This window comes from Bactrocera neohumeralis, chromosome 5 (assembly GCF_024586455.1).
Source record: "Bactrocera neohumeralis isolate Rockhampton chromosome 5, APGP_CSIRO_Bneo_wtdbg2-racon-allhic-juicebox.fasta_v2, whole genome shotgun sequence".
Classification (NCBI taxonomy): Eukaryota; Metazoa; Arthropoda; class Insecta; order Diptera; family Tephritidae; genus Bactrocera; species Bactrocera neohumeralis.
Window position 1 is genome coordinate 4,147,550 of NC_065922.1, and position 24,257 is coordinate 4,171,806.

Below are 24,257 nucleotides of genomic sequence, written 5' to 3' on the forward strand. Positions count from 1 at the left end.
TTTTCTAACACACGACTCAAATAAAACTCTTTAATCCACAATGGCGACTTTGTCGTTGTTAGTGTCGTTTATGAGTATGTAAACACTTTCATTGCCGCATTCAATGTCAATTCACAGAAATTATAAAATATTAATTTCGCTTTGATTTTGGGACGTCAGCACAACAAAAACAATTAGCAGCACAAAAGCGAAAAAATTCACAAAAATGGATTATTTAAATTGCAAACTCATGTGTAAAACTCACAAGCACACACACACGCACACACACGAACGCGCACGAACTCGACAGACAATGAAATGAAGCGGGTTTTTTATTGGCTTTGCACTATGAATTACATGCAGTTGAATTTTCACAAAATCTGTGCAAATATTTGGTTTCACAATCGACTCCATTTGCATCAACAAAGCAGAATTGCACAAACAAAGAATGCAAATTTTGCCGCAAAGTTCGCCATGCATGCGCGTGTGTGTGTTTTTCGCCAGTGTTGGCGCGGCGCGCGTCACTCATACGCCACGGTGTCACTCAGCGCGCGTTTGCATGGCATTAAAGCGCTAACGTCGGTGGCACGAGAAGATAGAAAATCGAGTTTAAAGTTACATATTACTTATTTACATGCAAATATTTAATAATTAATGAAATAATAAATGATTTCCGAAAAAAAACACGAACACACTTTTTTGGCGCGCTGCCTGTCAACAGATTTTTTACGAAAATTGTTTTTAATCAATTCGAAAAAATGCTTAGTTTTTATGCGCGTTTTTTATCTGCGTGGTCAACTGGCACTCACGGTGACACTTCGAAGCTTTTTATTGCGTAAGCTTTAAGCTATTACATTACGACACGCTGCAAAAAGCTGCCATAAATTATATTTAGCGCGGTAAACATGACAAATTACACACACAAACTTGTTAAGTCCGCAAAAAAAAAAACAAAAATACTTGTAAAAATAATTTCGCGCAATTCATTTCAGCATTAAAGTTAAGCTGCACTGCAGCGCTGCCAGCGCCAGCTGCCTTCTGTTCGCCTTCACAAGTGAGACACCCACACACATACACAGAAGTACTTGTGATTACTTTCGCTTTTGCAATTCAGGCACAGCGCACTGCTGCCGCCAACCGCCGGCAATATCGCTTGCAATCACAGCCGGCAAAAGCGCACAAATAAATACTGCTCACGCACACACATGTAAATTTTGTGATTAAAAGCGTTGAAAAGCACGAGTGCTGAAATGAGTTTTGTAAATTAATGAAAAAAAATGGCGCAATATTTATTTCTTACTTTATCGCCATGTGACAGAAATGCTCGGCGGTTATTGTAATTGGCTTTTGCCGAAGTCGCTTTCGCGTTCGGATTTATTATTAACATTTTTTCCTCATTTCATTTAAATTTTTATGAAGTGCATTCATGAACTCTGCGCACAACACTGTACAGTGAAGTACTTCATTAATGATCATGTTGACATTCTTGTGTGTAAATGAAGTGCAGCAGGGAAAGCACGGCATCAATTTTAAATGCATTTCTTTACTATGACTGTGTACAGCAGGATATGCTTTTATTATGCCTTGTGGGAAGTCCGCTTATTTGTAATAAGTTTGTAATAAGAGAAGAAGATCAAGGAAATTGCGGATACAAATATCTCAATGTTTTCGAGTTGAAGTTTATTAATTCGAAGAATTTATTGATGTGAATTCAAATGTGCATTAGGGTGATCCAAAAGGTAAACTAACGAATTTGTGGGTTAAAATGAAGCAACATAGAAAGCAAACAAGAAAAATTCTTAACTTTGGTTGAGCCGAAGCTGGATTCCCCTTAAAATAATCATTAATTTATACGCTTGTCGTTTTGAAATACGTAAAGTATATTCGGCGAATTTTACAAAGAGTGAAATTATTCACCAAAGAAGTTCCATTCAATTTTTTGTGTGGACTTAAATTTCTGATGCTGAAGCCGAATGTTGGAAACGGCTTTCGGTGATAATTGTTTGTAGCGAGCAAATATTTTTGATTGGTACCACATCCATGACGGCCATCAACTGATGATTGGCACGTCAATAAAATAAAGGAGTTGCTTATTATCCGATTTCTTCCGAACTGTATTAGAAATGCCTTCTGCTTGTTTTCCGAGATATGTCACAGCAACTCTAGTTCGTATGTAAAATTATCGACGATTAACAATCAGGGATTTTACTGGCATAGTTGGAATATCAGAACGTTCTGCGAAATTTTTATTTTGAAAGATCACTTGAGAATAAAAAAAATAATAAAATAAAATCACTTTGGTATATACATATAACCATATATCTGAATAGACTTACAAACAACCGTTATGTGAACAAAACTATAATACTCTCCTTAGCAACTTTGTTGCGAAGTATAAAAAAATGAAAATGCATACAATAAAAAAGCTTAATATCTCTAGAAGTATTAATGATAGCGATTTTGACCTCGGACATTTTTTATAGCAAATAAAATTTCCTACAAATTTGTTATGAAAATTTTTTCTGTAGCTCTTGTCATTTACGAGATAAATACAAAAAAATGCGAATTTCATGGGAAAATCAGGTTTAGACCCTCCTACTACCTCGCCGGTGTGAGTTACGACTTTGTTGTACTGAGCACTTTTGTAGAGTGAACAATTCTGAGAAATATGCGTCTAAAGTCAAAGCGATGCCATAAAATACCTCTGATCTGTAGGAATTTAAAGATAAAAACTCACGATTGTTGTGTATTTTCTATGTAAAATTTTTACAGTCCTTGGTCCAGTTCTTAATGTTAATATTAAGGGCTACAATTTTCAGAGAATTTTTTAAAGGTATTTCCAAGAAAATTTCGTGACGGGACTGAAAAAAATTAATAGTTCAAAAAAAAAAACACCCTAATATACATATATAGTTATATTATACTTTACTTTTAATACTGATCCTGAAATACTTTGAAAAGAAGTTGACCACTCTAGGATATTCGCTGTGGCGCTTTTTGATATTAAATCATATTCGAATAGCATTCATATTATATCTTCTTCTACTTTAGAATCAAAGTATTTTACCACCTCAAAGTTTTAAATTCAAACCGAAAAAGTTTAAGGCAAAAAATTTACTTTTTTAATTGTAATTCCTACCCTTTACTTTGCAGGAATCAAAGCCAGTTGGGAGGAATGGTGGACATATGATGGCATATCCGGTAAGTAAGGTTAAAAATAACTTAAGAAAGCATATAAAATATAGTTTTTAAAAGCACTTCTGAGCTGAAAATGAGAGCTTTTTGAACTACCATGTGAGAAATTCAAAAACGTTTGCTTTAGACATGAAATTTAAGTAAAACATGTGAACTCAATTCAAGAAAAAGTAATTGAGAGAATATTACTCATATAACTCGCCCTAAATTAAAGCTATGTAAATCCGCAACACATTTAAATAAAGTTATGTGGAGTAATATTAGTTAACTGATCGAAAAGTAAATTTATTCCAACACATGCAAATATGAAAACTATTTTTCTATCTCAACAACTCAATTAACAACATACAAGTATACGTATTTGTATATATGTATTTATGCAAAATATACAAACAATCGTGCAATTCAATCAATTAGGCGTGTCAATATGTCCAAAGTCCATTGCACTTTGGTGCTTTCATTACCTTGTTGTATCTACAGATTTCCATAAGTATATAGCTGTATATACAAATATGTGACTATTTGGCGAACTCGATATCGCTTGCGTTCGCGCACATTTCATAAAATCAATTAACATCAATCCAAAGCGACAGTTATTGAGAATAATCATAACCTGCACGTGCGGCAACATAAATTACCAATCAAACGGGACAACGCGAAAACGCGCGCCGAACATTAGCTGCTCGTACAACCCAGCCAACATTATGGGTATGAATGAGGTATAGCTACCCACTTATTTCAATTATTGATTAAAAAAACAGGTTACTGGTTGCTAAACAAGCAATTAATAACCAAAATCATTTATTAAGTAAAAAAAATACACAATATTTAATGGTGAGAAAATATAAATAATAGCATTCCTGTATTGTCTCACACATACTTCTCCAATAAAAATTAAATCAAGAAAAAGTGTTAACTTCGTTTACACTGAAGCTATAATATCCTTCACAAATACAAAATATTCTTTGTAATAACTTTAATCGGTTAGTTTGTAAAGCAGTATCTTATAGTGATCCGATCTGCAAAATTTTTTCAGAGATTATAGCAATGACTTTGATTATAACCATGTCAAGTTTTCCTAGATATTTTCTCAAATGAAAAACATTGCCATACAAGCACTTCATTCTGCTCGTTCAATATGTATGCTACAGTTGTCTGATATCTGGTCTGTTTCGGAAAATGAGTAGCATCTTGGTAAGAAAAGGCCGGGTGCAAAATTTCAGTTCAATATCTCAAAATCTGAGAAACTATGTAGTTGGTTTATAAAGTGACGAACGGACAGACAAACTGACAGACTGGCGGACATGGCTAAATCGACTCAGCTCGTCACGTTGATTATCTATAAACAGATATAAAGAGTGATCCAAGTTGAAGTACTTTTTTCAATAGCTTTCCTTTGACAGATCACAGGGGAATCGGGTCAAGGTGTCATTTTATTTTTGTTCCGTATTGTTTGGCATATCGTCTGGGACGTAGCAGCGGCCAACGTTTGAAAATGATAATCTTCAAAAAATAAGTGCCAAAGAATGTTCTTTCGAATGATAATAAACATTCCCCTTTAAATTTGAAGTTTCTGCGTTTTTTCTTTAAAAAGTAGGGTACCGCGAAATGAATCACCCTATACATTAGACAAATGCGTCTAACTATACAGTCCTAATAAGAAATCATTTTGAAGAAATCGTTAACAAAGATCTAATTTCGATATACGTGCTAAGACACCACTCGGCTGATGGCGTCCAAACTAAGAAAGCCATGAATAAATTTTTCTTATACTCAATATATATACCAGATTTAGATTACAACTAAGTGAAAAAGGTATAAACTCAGAAATAATATAAACTTTAAGAGAGCCAGCACTTTTGCCATAAAAAGTAGAATTTATTGTAGGCCACAGGGGACTGCCTGTAAATTTAAAGCCCGCGGCAGAAGTCAAAGTGAAGTAATAAGCGCGGAAACTTGAAATTGTTGCATACAAGATTGTTGCATGCACCACAAACGCCGCCCATTGCGACATTCCGCCCGCGCTATGTGCAGCATAACGGTATTCTAAGCGACTGACTCAACCGCATTTTGACAAGTCACTACAGCTGCCCTCACCCCCCTTTGGTTGCAAATACAAGTGACTATTTGTGAGTGCTTGCACACCTATAAGCATGTGTATGTATGCGTAAGTTTGTTTGTGTGTATGTAGGTAAACACGTGTATGCATGGAGCTGGTGGGTGTGTTTGTAGTTGCATTTGCCACAATTGAGCTAAGCCGCAACTAAATTGACGTGAGTGACATGTGACCTGTCGGGAAGTTTGCGTGCAGACAAAAATTATTTGTTTACTTATTTGTGTATGTGTGTATGTGTATACGGGAAAAACCAACACAGCACGACAGGTGGGCCATGTGGGAGGAGAATGCAGCGAGTGACGAAAATATGAGCGACAAACGTCGGCTGAATCGTATAGAAATGACAGCTGGATATGCGTGCAATGAATAAAAAAATTTATATTTCCGCTATAAAAGTACAAAAATGCATTTGTGGAAATTCAGTGAAAGGCCGGCTAATGTTTCGTATATATATGAAAGGGTTTTCGAAAAGGGATCTTCCGATAGCTTGAGAGGCCACACTTGAGCTCGAGATTTAAATATTTGAAACCAGCAAATTTAAAAATTATTTGTCACCTGACAAGCTTTGATCGACATCGTCACAAGAAAACACCTAACAAGACCAACCACTGAGTGAAGGAGACTTACAATGTGTTTGGTCTACTGTCTCCCTTAGGAACTAATACCAATGTGTCTTCCAGATAGTTGAAAGTTGATAAGCAAATATTAGTAATGGCACAAAAAGCCATCGCAAATGTAGAAGACCAACCCATCCCATTCGCAGAACCCTATTTGGCCGAGTTGCACTCAACTATGTATATGCATTATAGCGGCAAGCATTCGCACTACTCCACTCGTAGCTTTCCATTTGCGCGCGCGTTGACTTTGATGGCATCGGATAAAATACAGCAGCGCTTTTCATTCACCTAACTGTTGTCACCGAAGTTGGGAGTTAGCGGTGCTGCTAGCAATTTGCGGTTCGTGGCCTGCAAATCCGGCAACTGACATTGGATAAACTTCCGCACAGTGAGTGACTGACTTTCACATTGCCGCCTTGACATGTGCGCCATTGAATTTGCCATTGACTGCATTTAAACTGGAAGTAATTAAAAGTGGTTATTTAAAGGCGCCGATTCAATTCACTTTGATAAAACATGTAAAATATGGCTCTTTTATAGGATCTTTGTATTTTATGCATATGATATATTCATTAGTATACGAGTATATAGTATGTAAAATGAAGCTGTTGTTAAAGATATGAGAGTTTCGCTTAAAATGGGTTATTGAAGTATAGTGTAGAAGAGAGCATTTCTTTCGAAATATTTTGAATACTCGTATAAATAATATACATTTAGGGGCTCACACTTTATATACCATTTTTAGCATTGGAAATATCTCTCTTTTCTAAACTGACCAAGACATTTTGTGCGAGTTCACAATAGCACACCAGTCGGCACTTCATTTTTGGCTGTAGCAGTGGGAACTTTGTAGAGAAATTATCCAAATCGTAGCTAAGCTCTTCGATAGTAGGCACGTCTAACACATAAATTTATTTTATTTTTTCTATCGAGAGGTATTTCAACGGTGAAAGAGATAGGTAGGAGTGCAGCCCTGTTATATTTCGGGCTCAATTAGCACTAGCTGTACCATTTTGATGCACTAGTCGTGGACCTTCTGGTTTCGATGAGGCTACTAATGTCCGATATGCTTTTTGTGGACATCCATTCAAGGTTTGACGCTTGATGGATTCCAAGTGTTCTGTGTCGGATCTGCGATAGGGCTGGGTATTCACAGAGAAAGTAGAAAGTTGTTTCCTTATTCCCTACTAGTTCGCAGCGTCGACAGATGTTATTGTAGGGCATATCCATTTTGAACGCATATTCTCCAAATGGCCAATGCCCTGTTATGGTAGCAGTTAGTATAAAAATACTTTTCCTGGAACTATTTAATAAGTCGCTAGTTCTTTTTTGTCATATTTTGACCATATTTAGTTATATTTCATTTTGTTGTATGTTTGCATCTGCTGTTTGCTGATTGTTGAATTTCTCCTGTTCCATCCTAGCGGGCTTGGTATTAACTCTGCCTCGTATTCGTTTAGGAAAGCTCCTGCCTTTGCCAACGCGTCTGCCTTTACATTACCGAAAATGTTTCTTTGGCTGGGAACCTAGATCAAGTCTAGGTGGAGCTTGTCTTCTAGTGAGCTCAATGCCTTCTTGCAATTAAGGACTAGGCTGGAATTAGTCATGGGCGACGGCAAGCTCTTATAGTTATTCAATACAGCTTCGTAGGCCTTCCATATGCCCAGTACTTCCGCTTGGAAAATGCTAGCCGAGTTCGGTAGACGGATAGAGAGAGAAATGTCCAGATCATCGGAATATATTTTTGTGCCTACTCCGCAGTCCTTTGGCACCTTCGGTATAGACTGAGATGGTTTCTTCCTCCTCTATTATGCCCCTTCTCCATTCTCGTCTAGAAGATATCCTCACCTGGAAATGATCCGGGTGGTCCAAGTAGAAGTACGTTTTTTCAATAGTCTTTTTTCATTCAACTTTAGTATGAAAATTTACGTTCTATAAAAAATGTGTTTCGCGAGCTTCGCACAACTTATGATCAACATTATCGGCCTATTGAGCGTATAATTCGCAACACCCACCTTCAGACCCAACATTCATTATTGGACCATTATCGACCGAATAAACCAAATCCAGCACGCAGTGATGAAAATATAGCAGCTGTAGCTGAGAGTGTACACGAAGACCGTGGAGAGTCAATTCGGCGCCGTTTGCAGCAACTCGGAATGACGTTGACGAACGACTTGGCGCATTTTACGTCGAGATCTTAAACTGAAAGCATACAAAATACAGCTTGTGCAAGAACTGAAGCCGCTTGACCTTCCCAAGCGACATCGTTCGCTCTATGGATTCTTAAAAAGTTCCAAGAAGATCCGACGTGACAAATTTTTCTCAGCGATGTGGCCTATTTCTGGCACACCGGGTTTGTAAACAAGCAAAATTGTCGCATTTGGGACGAAGAGCAACCTGAAGAGATTTAAGAGTTCTCATTTCATCCAGAAAAAACAACGGGTTTTCTCCATTAAATTTGAAGTTTCCATGTTTTTTTTAAAGCAGGGAACCTCGAAATGGATCACCCTAAATATTTTTGTTCACGAATCGACTTCCCCTTTGATTTGTACTTGTTTGTAAAATTTCTTAATGCCTGTTAAACCAATTTCGAAACAATAGCGCATATTAATCTCAGAAACTTCCCTAAGTCACAACATGTTTCCAGCATTTCAAATTCCATTTATAACTCTTCTAATCACCTTTATCTTCTTTCTACTACAAGTGATTTCCGCAACTAGATTAGTGATTATATGCGGTTCGAAAAACCAAGAATATAAAAAACTCAGTCAATTTATTTATTTGTAATGATAAAAATGAATAACTAAATTATTTTTATTATTATTTCAATTTAATAGGACCAAGTTTTTGGGGCCTTATCAATCCGCAATGGAATATGTGCAACAAAGGTCGACGCCAGTCACCAATAGACATAGTGCCCGACAAATTACTCTTCGATCCATATTTGCGGCCATTGCACATCGATAAGCACAAGGTAAGATCATTTTTATTGATATTGAAAATCGTAAATATATTCAGGGGCATATTTAGAACTAGTTGTAGTTCCCCCTCGCAACGTGGTTGATTTGCCATAATGCACATGGTGTCACTTATTTGTAAAACAGGGTTGCTTTTCCATCAATACCAAAAAAAAATGTGTTTGCACCAAAATATGCAGACTTTTATAGTTAGGTTAAGTTATATAACATTTATGCTATCTTTTAAATTCTGTTAGTAACACTCCTTACAAGTACAACACAAGAACACATTTGAAGCATAAACATTGTGATATCATTTCCATTTTGGTCTTTTTCCACAAAGTGAAAGACGTACTGTCCACAAACAGACACACAACCCACTAATCGTTCAAAAACCATGTGTACAATCAATATCTAACAGACTTCTTCTTTCTTTTTTTTTAAATTTTCGTCACATCGCTTGCTGTCTGCCTGCTCGCTCGACTGGCTGATTGTTTGAACGCTTTACTTTGTTGACTGATTCGCTGGTTGACTCTTCGGACTGACTGTTTGTTTGGCTAACCGGCTGCTGGTGGTCTTGGCTCGTCGGTTCGTTGGTTGGCTGTTATCGCACAGGTTTCCGGTACACTACACAACACAGGTCAATCGCTCGTCTTCCGCGTCGACAAGGACACAAAGCAGCCGGTGAACATCACTGGCGGCCCACTTGCCTATCGCTATCAATTCGAGGAGATTTACATACACTACGGCACTGAGAACAGTCGGGGGTCAGAGCACTACATACAGGGTTACAGTTTCCCCGGCGAGGTAAGTACACAAATACATATATGTAAATGAGACACCCGACAACTACTGACAGTTGACAGTTGACTAGTGACAACTTGTTGGCTAAAGCAAGCATTTTTCACTTTACCGCTAATCCATGCGCACTCTCTTTCTGCTTCCACAGATACAAATCTACGGCTTCAACAAGGAACTCTATCACAATATGTCCGAGGCGCAGCACAAGTCACAGGGCATTGTGGCGCTCTCGCTCATGGTGCAAATTGGGGACACGCCAAACCCCGAACTGCGAATTATTACCACCACTTTCAACAAGGTTTTGTACCGAGGTAAGTGTGTTGAATTTGTGTTTGTGTTGCATAATCACACAGCGGGGGTGCTGCAGTGTGTGTTGGGATTTCAAATGTCAACGACATGCACTTCAAATGCGATTCCAAGCTCAGTTGTGTGTGTGTGTGTGTGTGTGCGTGGCGAAAAAGAAATTAACAAGACATGGAAGTTATTTCCGGTCAACAAAGTGCAAAGGCGAATTCAAATACGAGTGCGAACGAGTGCAAGCATTCGCCCTGCAGCGACCGCAAGCGAGTCTAGAGAACAGCGGAGGGCGTGGGTGTGCGGAGGTCGGCGCCAAATATAGGCCGGCCGGTAGCAGTTATTATTTCTGCAGCCCGTTTTACTTTCCTATTTCTCGTCGCTTAAATCATCAATATGGCGAGCCTCTACCGTACAGAACGACAGCCATTACAAACCGTAAAAGAGCCGCGTCTCAATGTTGGCGACCGGCAGCGTGCAAGCAAACAAGCCGGCTTTTAAAGGAAATAAAATAGTAAAAACAAATTAAAGCAACAATTCTATGCATGTTTGCACGTGTGCATTTGCCCTTTTCGCGGTTCAAAGCACCCACAATAATAGCAGCAACAAGCGTGTCGCACGCGCGCTCAAAGCTTTCGTCTCGTCGACGACCGTCTTAATACTCGCTTACCACCTTCGAGTCGGCGCAAAATTATGCGCTGCCAAATGCAATAAAAACGCCCGCTCATAATATAATAACAGGGCAGCAACAATTGCAATTGCCACTCGGCCTTCCGCTGTGCATTTCGCCACACAAATGGCCAGCAAGTGCGCGGCGTCCAGCTGGTTGCCCGACGCCTCCCGTCATTTGAAGGTGCTAGCGTTGCCTCAGCGCAATAAAGTGGAAAGTAAAAAGGAAGAAGTGAGAAAAGCCAATCAGTGGTAATAGTCGGCCTCCTGTTGTGTGTTGTTGTTGGGCGTGCAACAAATGCAAAACGTAAAGTGGCAGTTAAATTTTTCCATAACACCAATCCTGCAGTACCGTCACGGCAGGCCCCTTCAAGGTGCAATCGCATGGCCGGTGAAAGTGCAGAGAAAATAGCGCTCCGAAGAAACCGCGGTTACAAGTGTAAAAATGGGCAAATAAATAGAAAATAGGAACCGAAACTAAAAATGGGAATATGATTAGAAAAAATAAAGGCCAAATAGCGATAGTGTATGTGGACGATAATTTACCGCTACCTTTTAAAAAACTGAGCACGGCAATAACTTGAGGTGGTTAAAGTGACTTAAGTAGTCGCGAGATCTCCAGAAGACTGATCTGACATTGAAGTGGAGTTGACTCGCCGGCAGAAATGTGAATATTCACTGTGATACCTGAACGTTAATACCGGTTTTGAGCTCGCTTACTCTCTATTTGTCTTTTTGAAACTACTTCGCCAAAGAACATGTGTTACCCGATAAGGTTAGATTAGATTATTCAGGTAGGCTTATAGTGTAGTCTTGCCGATGCGGGGCAAGTGGACAAGATATGCTCCACTGTTTCCCTGGTGACCTGCTCTAAACACTTCCTGCAGTCTTTTCGATCTGTCAGCACCATTCTGTGGGCATTTGTCGCCACAAGGCAGTGACCAGTTAGTATTCCGATCATGTTCCTATAGTCTCTTCTATCGAGTGTCAATAGGAACTTTGTGTACTTCCGATCTACCGTTTTCAAATGTACGTCTTAGATGGTCTATCCGTTGAGTCCAAGTTTCGATGACTCGGTCAAGCACTTCGTCTGGTAATTGGCGAATGACACGCGTGATGTTTTGCTTCAAGGCCTTAATCAAAGCGGGATTGTCCGCATAGACTTTATACTGTACATATGCCCACAGGAAAAAGTGTAACGGAACAAAAAGTAAAGAAAAATAACTTGACAGCTTCGTACGACTCATGCGTGATGTCACCCGTTATAACCAAACCGAGAACGCGTTGGAAAGTCCTCTTGAGAGCGCTGGTCAACACTTACACTTTCGAACCTTAGAATAGGGCGACAGAGGTCCACTGAACTACTTACCGTTATCAAGGTTAATCCAACTCTACTAGCAGGTGTTTTAACCGTACGTTGTCCAATGATCATACATAAGATGGGCCTGAAAATTTGACAGACGCCAATTTTCAGTGGAGATAGAAATATTTTAAGACTTTTCTACTAGACTGTACAGCCTTCCCTAGAATAAGGTTGAAACAACTTTGATATGTTACCTGCAGTAAACTTCTAGACAGATTTTGAAATCGACCGAGCAATAGTTTAGTAAAAGACTCAAATCGCTTCTTCAGCATATCGAGATCTGTAGGTTTTGATCTTTGGAGGGTTTATAAAAGATCTGTGATTCACCACCTAGTAAATTTTTCACAAAGCTGAAAACAATTCTTCTCGTCGTCTTGATATCTAATTCAGTCATAATATATATCGCCACGTAAAATGCAAAACAGCGCATCATCAAAAAAAATCGAAAATCGCTGTCAGATATAATAACCAATACATAACCATTTTATAACGAAATGATAACCAATATATAACATTTTCTTTCTCAATAACCATAAATTTAATTAATTTTTAGGGTTTTCCACACCCATCAGGCACATATCAGTGCGATCACTGTTGCCAAATACGGATCACTACATCACCTACGAAGGATCCACAACGCATCCTGGCTGCTGGGAGAGCACCGTTTGGATAATTGCAAACAAACCCATTTATATCACAAAGCAAGAGGTGAGCATTGCCTTTGACCACACTGAAACTACACTGGTGCGATAATTAACTAAATATGTATCAAATTTACGCTAAATTTAATCATTTTGACGTAAGCCTTGGCAAAACCAAGCGGCCAATAAAAATAATCACATGCGTGTGTATGTGTGTGAGTGAGTGCGTAAAAGCGCAATGAAGGCATAATTACAACCTAATTGAACTTAATTAACCGCATCAGCGAATTTGTTTATTTCGGTGGTTAAATTACAAATTGAATTCTGCGTATAATTTTAATTGTCGCGCAGGAATAAATGCAGAAATAAATAGGCTATAAATGCAACTACGAACTTGCCACTGCGTGTGTATGCACTTATGTACGTGTTAGTGGCGATATTAATCGAATAATTGCAGTTATTTCGTATCATACTTAATATTATATAATTTATTTAATACAAATCAGGTTCAATAAATTAATTGTTTTTTAAGCTTGCTGAAGGTAACCAAGCTACACTCTTCGTATACTGTTCTTTTGTATAGAGGTCTATTCATGAACTATTTTCAGCCTCCAGAAGCCGATTAATCGACTGCTTTGGCTACTGTCATATAATCAGTCAAGTATTAAACAAAGGCTGCTCTTTTCATCTTAAAGGGTCAGTATTACTTCCAGTTTCAAGTGTGAAAATATTTTATTCCTTTGATCCTGTGGCCGATCTCCTGGGGGATCTCCGAAAAACGGTACCAGGCGGTGAGAAAGATTTTTCTGCTTAAATTGTCTCATATCCAAAACCAAAATAAGTGACTATTACAAAGAATAAATGCAATGATCGAAGACTTCTTCTTTACTGGAGTTAATAACAGCGCTCCAGTTGTTTCTTCTTTTCACAATGTGGCGCCAACTGGTGATTCGAAGCGAAGCCAGGTCCTTCCCCACTTGGTCTTTCCAACGGAGTGGAGGTCTTTCTTTTCCTCTGCTTCCTCTGGTGGTTACTGCGTCGAATACTTTCAGAGCTAGAGTGTTTTCGACCATTCCAACAACCTGACCTAGGCAGCTTGGCCGCTGTCTCTTAATTCGTTGAACCATGTCAATATCGTCGTATATCTCAAACAGCTCATTGTTCCATCGAATGCGCAACAGACCTAAGGTCGCGGTGACTTCTTCATTTATTAATCTTAATCCATCGAATGCGATATTCGCCGTGACCAACACGAAAAGAACCACAAATCTTTCGCAGAATCTTCCTCTCGAAAACTCCCAACTTCCATCAGTTGCTGTCATCGTCTATGCCTCCGCACCATATAGCAGGATGGGAATAATGAGTAACTTATAGAGTTACTTCTCAATTTCCTACTCAGTCCGAAGTAACACCTATTGGCAAGAGTTCTTCTGCGTTGGATTTCGAGGCTGACATTGTTGCTGGTGTTTATACTGGTTCCAAGATAGACGAAACCATCTACGACTTCGAAGATTGTAAACAGTGACGTGGGAGCCTAGTCGGGAGTGCGACGGTTGTTTATATGTTGACAGGAGATATTTTGTCTTGCTCTCGTTCGGCATAAGATCCATTTGCTTCGATTCTTTATCCGTTCTGAAGAAAGCAGAACTAACGGCGCGGTTGTCGAGGCCAATGATTACAATATCATCGGCGTACGTCAGCAGCTGTACACTCTTATAAAAGATTTAGCCTTCTCGCTTCAACTCTGCAGCTAGAATTATTTTCTCCAAGAGCAGATTGAAGAAGTCGCACGATAGGAAGTCGTTTTGTCTGAAACCTCGTTTGCTATCGAACGGCTCGGAGAGGTCCTTCCCGATCCTGACCGAGCTTTTGGTATTGCTCAACGTCAGTTTACTCAGCCGTACAAGTTTTGCGGGGATATCAAATTCAGACATGGCGGCATAAAGGCAGCTCCACCTTTTCGTGCTGTCAAAAGCGTTTTGAAATCGACGAAGATGTGGTGAGTGTCGATTCTCTTTTCACGAGTCTTTTCCAAGACTTGGCGCATGGTGAATATCCCGGCCAGTTGTTGATTTTCCAGGTCTAAAGCCTGTTTGTTAGCTTTGGGCTTTAATCTTTCACACAATACGCTCCTTATCCGCGATGTTGAGGAAACTTATCTCACGATAATTGGCGCCCAGATCGTGGAGTCTCCCTTTTTGTCGAGTGGGCAGATCACACTTAAATTTCAATCGTTGAGCATTTTTTCGTCCGACCATTTTCTACAAAGAAGCTGATGCATGCTTCTTATCAGTTCTTGGCTTCTTAGCTCGGCCGGCAATCCATCGACCCCCGCCGCTTTGTTGTTCTTCAGCCGGGTAATTGCTATTCGAACCTATTCATGGTCGTACAATGGAACGTGTGCTCCTTCGTCATTGATTGAGGAAACGAGGTCACCTTCTCCTGGTGTTCTGCTTTCACTGTCACTCAACATGCTGGATCAGTGTTCCCTCAATAATTTTAATATGCTCTGGGCACTATATCACCTCTAGGGGTTCTTCAAGAATATGCTCCGGTCTTGAAACCTTCTGTTAGTCGCCGCATCTAGTTATTAAATTATATTGCTAAGATGTAACCTTACTGTACAGTCGGAGTCAGCACTAATAAATATTACCTTTTTACACAAACTCTATTCTAGTCAAAGTTCGATAGGACTACTTGAAAGCTCAGTCAAGAAAGTTTTGAGGATATACACAATATTTTTTATCACCTTTTTACCATTCTGACAATAAATCTAAAAAATATCATCGAAGTATTTTCCCTTTCAACCGAAAATTTCGTGCTCCAATAAATCCGTAACTGTACGTTGATATGTATTTTTAATGTACATAACTGTAAAGTGGTATTTAATTGAAACGTTCTGGTCATCTGGCTTTTTCGACAATGTGCAAGCAAACATTTTTGCGATGAATAAGAGATGCGAATGCAGGCGGTTAATGGAACAGTTGCGACCGTTCTTGTTCGAGGCCAACCCAAGTGGTAGCCTGTAGTGTATGTGTGGTGGTGTGTGGTGCAGTGTGCTCACTTTCACCACATCGCTGGCGCTTAATATAAACGTAATTACGTGTTAAGTGCTTGTAATTTGTTTAAAGCGTTTTATTGGGGATTTTTTCATACTTTCACACAACAATTACAATTTCAATAATGTTTACAATCAGCAAAACACACACTCACACATGCACATGCTTATTCAAAAATACTGCCCAATGCGCACACACACGCGTGTTTAAATGCAAATTAAGTTATTGGCAAAAAGTTGCTGTTGAGTATAGGCCGATAAAAGCTCAAAATTAAATATTTACACTCTCGGAAGTGATTCGGGCGGCTCGAAAAAAACCATCGTAATGAATAAATTATGCGCCTAACGAAGCAATAAAAAATTTAAATAATTGCGTGTGAGCATTATTTGCTTTAAAAACCGATATGTATGTATGTATATGTGTGCCACATAATTCACTTTTAAGTTGACTTAAATGCTTGCAACACTACTTTAAACTTTAATTTATTTAAAAGTGCTGTCTAAGCAAATTGCTAATTGTTTTCTGACGATTGCTATACTCTAGCTGTAAGATAAAGATCATTTGAGTATAAGTAACTTAAGATGTGAGCCCACCAACTATTAAAGGCATTGGCGTTCATATCTCTGGCAGAAGCTTTGCCGAGTTCCTTATCCCATTTGAAAGCCTATTCGCTAGAGGACGCTCATTACAATGCTGTAATAGTTTCGGTTAGAGATCATCTCGAAAAATAGTGGCAGTGAATCCGCAATTAATCGCTAAGAACATGTGGCTACTGGCACTTTGCTTTTTATTACGTGAACAAATTGTGCCTTTTATTCATGCGTGTCCTATAAAGAGATTAATTGTAGCCGACATTTTGAAATTTCTAACGGCTTTTTTAATAAGAGCACTACAAAAGTATTTTTAAATAAAATAAAAACGGCTTGGGATATCAATGAAATTCTTTATTCCTGTGAAAGTTCGATGCCATTATGTATGGAACTCGATTTCTTTTGCATAGCCACCACAGGCCCGCTTGGAGAAATCCAGACGCTGAACTCAATTCTCGACGGTTTTCAAGCGTAAATCGGCCGATACTGCGGCTGTTTCACCTTTGATATTCGTACGAAGTTCATCAATCGTCGCTGGCTTGTTCGCATAGGCTATATACTGGCGTAGCTTCACAGAAAATAGTCTGGGCGTCAAATCGCATCACCGAGGCGACCAATTGACTGGGCCATTTCGTGAAATAAAACGTTCACTAAACTTGGTTTTCAAGAAATCGATTGGGACATTCGCTGTGTGGCTTGTGGCGCCGCCCTGTTGGAACCACATATTGTCCAAGTGCATAACATCCAATTCGGTTCAAAAACAAATTCAAATTCAAATTTCATTTATTGAGACCAAAAAGAAACAAAAATACAAATTATTTACAAAAGTAGAAAGTTATATAACTTAAGACTATACATATTTTATCTTAAACAAACGTTTCCGAAAACAGATCTTAATCTAAAGGAAAAAAAGAAAAAATTACAATAAATGCTTGCTCCCGACATTTTCAAATGTATTCTGAGGGCTACGACTCAGTCTTAAAACTAACTTAAAACTTAAAACTAATTAAAAAAGAAATCTTACAAGCTATAATAGCAAATAAAGCTTATGCTTAAACTAGCCCCTGTGCGAACCAGGTGTTGATTTTACATAAAAGTATGAGCAGAAGGCTTCTGGATGATTAACATCATTTATTATATTTTCTTTACTAATACCAAGTGGAGATAAATACCTGCTGTTGACCCAAGTATGACTCGACTGCGACATGATACCATCGGCAATCAATGGATTGTCACAATTCCGAACATGGTCAAAAAACCTTAATATTACTCTTATTGCATATTTATTAAAAGGGAGTACTTTAGAATTTGAGTAGATATATTTATTTGAGTATCTCTTTTTAAAGTGAATGAAGTTTTTGTTTAAACAAAATCTTATAATTTTACGTTCAAATATTTCAATTTTTTCCATCAAAGAAGGCGAAAAATGAAACCAGACTTTCGGCAAAGCGTACATTAAGACTGGACGGAGAGCCACTTTATAATTCAAAATTTTGGTTCTTGTGCTTAAACTTGTATTTTTCATTATCATTGATAAGGCATGAAAATCAAATTTCACCATGTCGTTAGCATGAAAATAGAATTTAAATAAGTTGGTACAGGTTACTCCAAGATATTTCATTTGATTCTGAAAACGAATATTATGACCATTAATGGTTCAAAAACATTGGGTTATCATTGGTGATAGCGACACTCGCAGTAAAGTGCTGGTCTTGATCATCACGGAAGAAATATGGCCCAATGAGGCCGCCGGCCCATAACCGTAATTTTATCGAAATACAATGGTGACTCATGAAGTAAGTGGATTGATGCTTGACCAATAACGCACGGCTTATTAACGAAGCCATTCATCCAGAAATGAGCCTCATCGCTGAAGATGATTTTTCTGCGAATATCCGGTTCATTTCAAGTTGTTGCTCAACCCAATTCACAAACATACGACGATTCTGGTGGTCAAGCGGCTTCAGTTCTTGCGTCAATTTGATCTTGTAAGGTCGTAGGCCAAGATCTTTTCGCAAAGTTCGCCACAACGACATCACAGAAATGGCCAACGCTTGAGTACGACGTGTGAGAGACTGATTTGGGTCTTCCTCAATTGATGCGCTAGCTGCAGCAATGTTATCGACACTACGGGCACTCTCAGTGGCACGAGAGACGCCAATCGTTGATCTGACCGACCATAAATTTGGCATAGCGGTCTTAAAATTGAGGCCACTGACTCCGAATTTCGGTGGTAAATTTTAATAATTTCGATCGTATATCTTTCCATGATAAAATTACAAACATTACTAAAGAGAAATGTCAAAAGAACGGAAAAAGTATGACGTCGTTTGCTGTCCTTATCGGTCTACTTTTGTAGCATCCCTATTGAAAAATCCGTTAGTTCTGTTTAGTTCTAAATCAGACCAATTTTTACCTTAGAAAGAATAATTCGATTAAAATCTTTAAAGATTACTCTTACAAATCGATTACTAAGTCTGTATAGACATGGTGAGATTTTTGGTATAAGTTAAGAAAGTCAGATAGCCTATTAGTGGCCTTGGAAAAGTCTGCATGGGAACAAAGCTGGGATAAGGACTGGAACTAAGCTGGCCATATCTTAAGCTTTTGGAAGCATACTTCTATATTCTTATCTCAAATTTATTAATCGTAAAATCATACGCACTTTGAGCAACAGGTATTCTATCGGTACCTACCACATTATAATGGATCAAAGATATATTGTCGATAATCGATTAATTTCCCAGAGGAAGAAGATTTCCACGCCTTTTCTTCTGCTTTTTTATTTTTGAAAGAAAAATTTAGCAACGAAATTGCTCTCTCTTAGAAATTGAACCATGAGAATTGTTTTCAAAAGTAAATGCTAATCACACTTCTTCCTCTTGATTGCAGTTGTACCAACTCCGACGACTGATGCAAGGCTCCGAGAGTACACCGAAAGCGCCACTAGGCAATAATGCGCGTCCCGTGCAGGGACTACACCATAGAACCGTAAGGACAAATATAGACTTTAAGCGTAATAAGGTGAGTAAGACAACAACAAATCAACACACAAATATTGCGATAAGCAAATTTAAAGAAAAATTGTAATGAAACATTAATGCAACCGCCACAATCTACTTGCCACTCTTTGCAGAATCAAAACTCGTGTCCGACCATGTACAAGGACATGTATTACCGAGCGAATCGCTGGTCACCGGACACCGGCTTATTGATTCGTTGACCCAACACAGGGCACATGCAAATAAATTACAATAATATTAATAATAATAACAATACTGGTAATGGTAATGGTAATCATAACGTTAGTAACTGTAATAGTATTGGTGACATGCGCATACACTACATTTGCGATAAGTGTAAAGGCAACGGTAATAAACACTACGACACGCATGCGTACAACAACAGCAGTAACTGTGAAAATAACAACAACAACAACACCAACAGCGGCATCAGCATTGGGGCGCTGAGAGATTGCCGTTGTATGCCGAATAATTATGAACGCAGCATTTGTGGTCAGAATTGCAGCTGCAACAACACCAGCAACACGGCAACAAGTGACAACTTTAATTGTGGCAACAATGGCACACGACAAACAACAGCAATATGCTCGAGCGCTGCGGCGAGTGTCGGCAATTTGCGTGCAGCAATAAATGTGCGCGATAATAATCGAATTCGTTATAACGGCCACCGTGCGGGGCGCGGCAATCGCGAAGATAGCCGCAGTGCCGCGGCGAATGCGCCAATGCGGCAGCTGCAACTGTTGCTGCCAATTTCAGCGCTGCCCAGCGCGCGCTCCAACTTCGCGCTTTTCCACGCTTAATTTCGCACATTTGTCATTATTATGCCGATACGCACACAAATGCAATTCTTTGCGCATGCACACACTCCTACATACATGCATTTTTGTGAGCGGCGTGTGTGTGGTGCATGCCTCGTGTGGAGCATATTTAAAATATTCGCTGCTTTTCGTTATTAAATTAAATTGTAATTCGATTCAGTTTGGCAACACTATGTAAAAAAAATAAAATAATTAACAAATTACATACATACATACATACGAAAATGTGTGGCATCAGGTATACTACGCGCAACTCGAAAGCTTCATGCATTTAATGTGCGAACGAAATGCAAATGAATCAATACTAACGGTTTATCTGCATACCCAGCAACAGTTGTGCGCATGTGTGTGCGCCTTTGAGCCATTGTATGGGTACACCTATACTCCAACACAGAAAATATACAATAATTGTAGCTAAATAGAACTCATAATAATGAATTAATATGCAAACTGTATGGGCGGACAATAACTACAAAATAACTAGCAAAAATTAATTAATGGACACCGTAAATACATATACATACACACGTGCATATATAGTTACTTACGAAGTATAAGCAAACAAAGCAAACCAAACCAAATAAAAACTCTCCAGCAAACCGAACTCTACGCATACTTATATACTCAATAAATCTACTCATTAGTCAGAACTATAATTATGTATAATTAACCGCTTCTGCTTGACTCATACTCACTATCACCCATACAGCAACGATAATGCAAGGTAAAGCATGAAGTAATGTATCAATTTTATAGCCCTAATGTAACTAGTTTGTGAGTAGTGTTACCGTTATTTCGTAAGCTGCTTTATTTCTCTTTTAGAACAACATAAAAGCGCTGGCGAAAAAAAATATCCGCGAAAATCCAAACGAGTTCTTCATTGCGGGATTCAGATAGTTAGACAGCGACAGCTCGAGAATTCAGTGACTAAAAATCAGAAGTGTGCTATGTCACAGCATTCTCTACATCATCGATAACTGCAGGCTAAATGTAAATATTTTCAAGATGATGGAACCATTCTTCACTCTAACCGCTAACCAGTTTTCTCTATTAAAAGTAGCCAAGCAGAACGCATATTTCAAAAGTTAGTGTCATGATGTTGTTGCTATGTAGACTTGCTTTAGTATATTTTGGTTCTATATTACTGTCACTTTAACGGACGTTCGATTTGTAAACTCAAATTTGAAAAGTTATTCGATTCTCCTGCAGTATTCGAATCGAATACAGAAGATATTTCCTGGTGACTTTCTAATTTTCTTCGTAAAGCTTCCTAGCGGATTAGTACTGTATAATAGCAAAAACTTTGTCTCATCTAACATATTCCCATGCAAAAGGTTTAAATTCTCAAATTTATTGTATTCCCGAATACAGATTTTTCCACGAAAGAACTCAAATTCTATTCTCAAGATGTTTGTTGAAATTCAACCCTTAACTTAGAGAAAAAGTATTTACTTTAAAGCAAGCTGATAGTTCCTATTAATTTTAGAGGTTTATAGTAATGAACCTTAAACTTCTCAAAAATATCGGCGACTTCTAAGATGATAGGAACAGAATTGAGGTGGGCTCCAACAACATAAAGAAGCTGCTCCGCATGGAGGAGAGACCCGGAGACAAATTTCGTCTACTAATCGCATTCTATACATGAAACTGCAGGCTCAAAAAGCACTTGTCCAATATAGGCATGGTCTTTTGTGAAAAATGCCAGTTTTGCGACATGAAACCACAAACTACTGAGCATCTGCATAAAGGGTTGTACAGTATTATGTAGATGCAGGCTCAAAGTCTTTGAATTCATTTATCTGGATAAGGATCACATCATCTCATAGCGCACAGAAAGTTCCTGGAATTCATCAGAGTGCTAGGCCATTGTGCATATAAAGGGTGATCCATTTTGAAGCTGGAGAACATTCTTTGGCATTAATTTTTGAAGATTATCGCTTTCAAATGTTGGCAGCGGCTACCTACCAGCAGCTCGCTCGAACATTTCGACTGGTGATCGACCGCCACAAAACGTGAAATTATTTGCTCACTGAAGTATTCTCTCAATAAATCCATTGATTGATGTGATGTGTGGGAAGTGCCGCCGTTTTGTTGAAACCAAAGGTCGCCGAGATCACAACCTTGAATTTTTGACATAAAATATTTGGTTATCATAGCGCGATAACAGTCGGCATTGATGGTTACGTTCTCACCCGCATCAGTTTAGTAGAAATATGTACCAATGATCCCACTGACCCATAAACCACACCAAATCGCTGAACAAAATTTGGCTCGAAAACTTCGGATATTCTTGGAACTTTTCACAAGCCCACAGAACAAATCTAATGTCGCTTGGAAAGGTAGAGCGACTTCAGTTCCTGCACAAGCTGTATTTTGTACGTTTTCCAATTTAAGATCTCGACGCAAATTCATTCAAGTCATTCCACACGTCGGTCAAAGATGCTGCGAACGACTCCGAATTAACTCTCCACGGTCTTCGGTCTTCTTGTACACTCTCAGCAACGACTGCCGTATTTTCTTCACTGCGAGCTGGATGTGATCTATTCGGTCGAATATTATCCAATAGTAAATGGTGGGTCTCAAGATGGGCGATGGTGTTGCGAATAGTACGCTCAGTAGATCGATTATGTTCACCATTAGTTGAGCCAAGCGTGCAAAACACATTCTTCACAGAACAAGAATTTTCGAAATAAAGTTGAATGATTTGTAAGCGTTGTTCAGGCGTAAGGCTTTCCGCGAAGAAGTGCTATACAAGAGTGAACCAAGATAACATGACTGCTTGACACGACTCACGCGTGATCTGTCAAAAAAGGCTATTGAAAAAAGTTCCTGTAGATGGATCACCCGTTATGTGATAGAGAAGAGAACACGGCGAGGTTGCGGTGCAAACTTCAATTAAGTTCTATGGTATTCCAAAAAATGTCGCAACTAGGCGAAGTGCTTGTTCGCATACCCCTTAATTCGAAAAATTTATAAATATATAATTCATTGACAATATTTTATTTATTGGATGTATACTGTATTAAGGGCCTTTCTGAAGCCCATCCATAACCTCAGCAATTATCATACACGCCAAACTGTTGTTTTGTCCTTCAGCATAGCATATTATAACGGTAAAAATTCATGTTAACATAGAAACTGTAAATTAAATAAAAAAGCAAATTAGACAAGTATTTAAAGGAGGAGTGAATTGTGTTGCTCTCAGTAGGCGCTAACCATTAGAGATTAATCCCAGTGAGTAAAATAGGCGGCCGCAATTTGTTTTAAGTTAAAACGCCTAGTAATTAGCTGATAAGTACGTTAGTGACTAAAGAACCTAGAGTGTAGTGCAAAGGCTGCAAAATGTTAGTAAATGTGTGCAATTCAGTTGAAAATATTTAATATCGGAAAGTAGTAATCAAAATACAAAGTAAACAAAGCGACACAAGGAAGTCATTATTTAAGTGTTTGTTGGTTAATTTCGCATACGAATAACTCATAACTGTGTAATATGTGTGTATGAATTAATGTAAAAATCAGTCATTAAATATATAATTGCGAGGCAAATATGATTAATAATGTACTGGAGGTGCGTACATTTGTAATGAGTTATTAGACACTTGTAAAAATGTGCAATGCATTAATTATTTCTGTGCAAAAAGTTAAGATTATTCCGTTAGTTATGGCGTATAAGTAAATTAATTAATTAATAAGTTGATATTTACCGCTAACAAATGAAGCAGACAAAAACTAAAAGTTAAATATTTATGAAATAAGGAAGGAAACTGAATGTAAAGTTATATATGCAATGAGTTGATGGGTTTATAGCCAAAGTAATGGCAGTAAAACGCTGCAAACACAAAACGTCAACTGCAACATAGCGAAAACGAAACGAGAAAAGAATAAAAACTAAAATTATATCAAATGGCTTGAGCGTATTTTATTGTTTTGTTATATTTCAGCATCCTGAAGAAAATGTTAAAGTATGTGAAGCTTACAAAGTGATTCTGATTCGAATATGATAGATATCTGTATGCGCAATCAGATTACTTTCTCACTATTTTGGACTGCAATGGCTGCTTTCAGGTGAGTTTGGTCTCTAGAAGTGACTGGAATAAACAAACGGTTCGAACTAAAAACTAAATTGCCGACT

At 38.4% G+C, this 24,257-nt stretch overlaps 1 protein-coding gene across 1 annotated transcript in view; it reads left to right on the plus strand.

Annotated features, from left to right (window-relative positions):
* The window catches only part of LOC126758434 (carbonic anhydrase-related protein 10), a 67,954-nt gene extending 43,925 nt beyond the window's left edge, over positions 1-24,029 (plus strand). Inside the window, exons 2-8 of the mRNA XM_050472696.1 lie at positions 3,133-3,180; positions 8,748-8,884; positions 9,483-9,674; positions 9,817-9,979; positions 12,548-12,702; positions 19,177-19,308; positions 19,421-24,029. Coding sequence (XP_050328653.1) covers positions 3,133-3,180; positions 8,748-8,884; positions 9,483-9,674; positions 9,817-9,979; positions 12,548-12,702; positions 19,177-19,308; positions 19,421-19,507 — 914 coding nt within the window. The 3' untranslated portion in view covers positions 19,508-24,029. The remainder of the gene's footprint in view (positions 1-3,132; positions 3,181-8,747; positions 8,885-9,482; positions 9,675-9,816; positions 9,980-12,547; positions 12,703-19,176; positions 19,309-19,420) is intronic.
* The last annotated feature ends 228 nt before the right edge of the window (positions 24,030-24,257 follow it).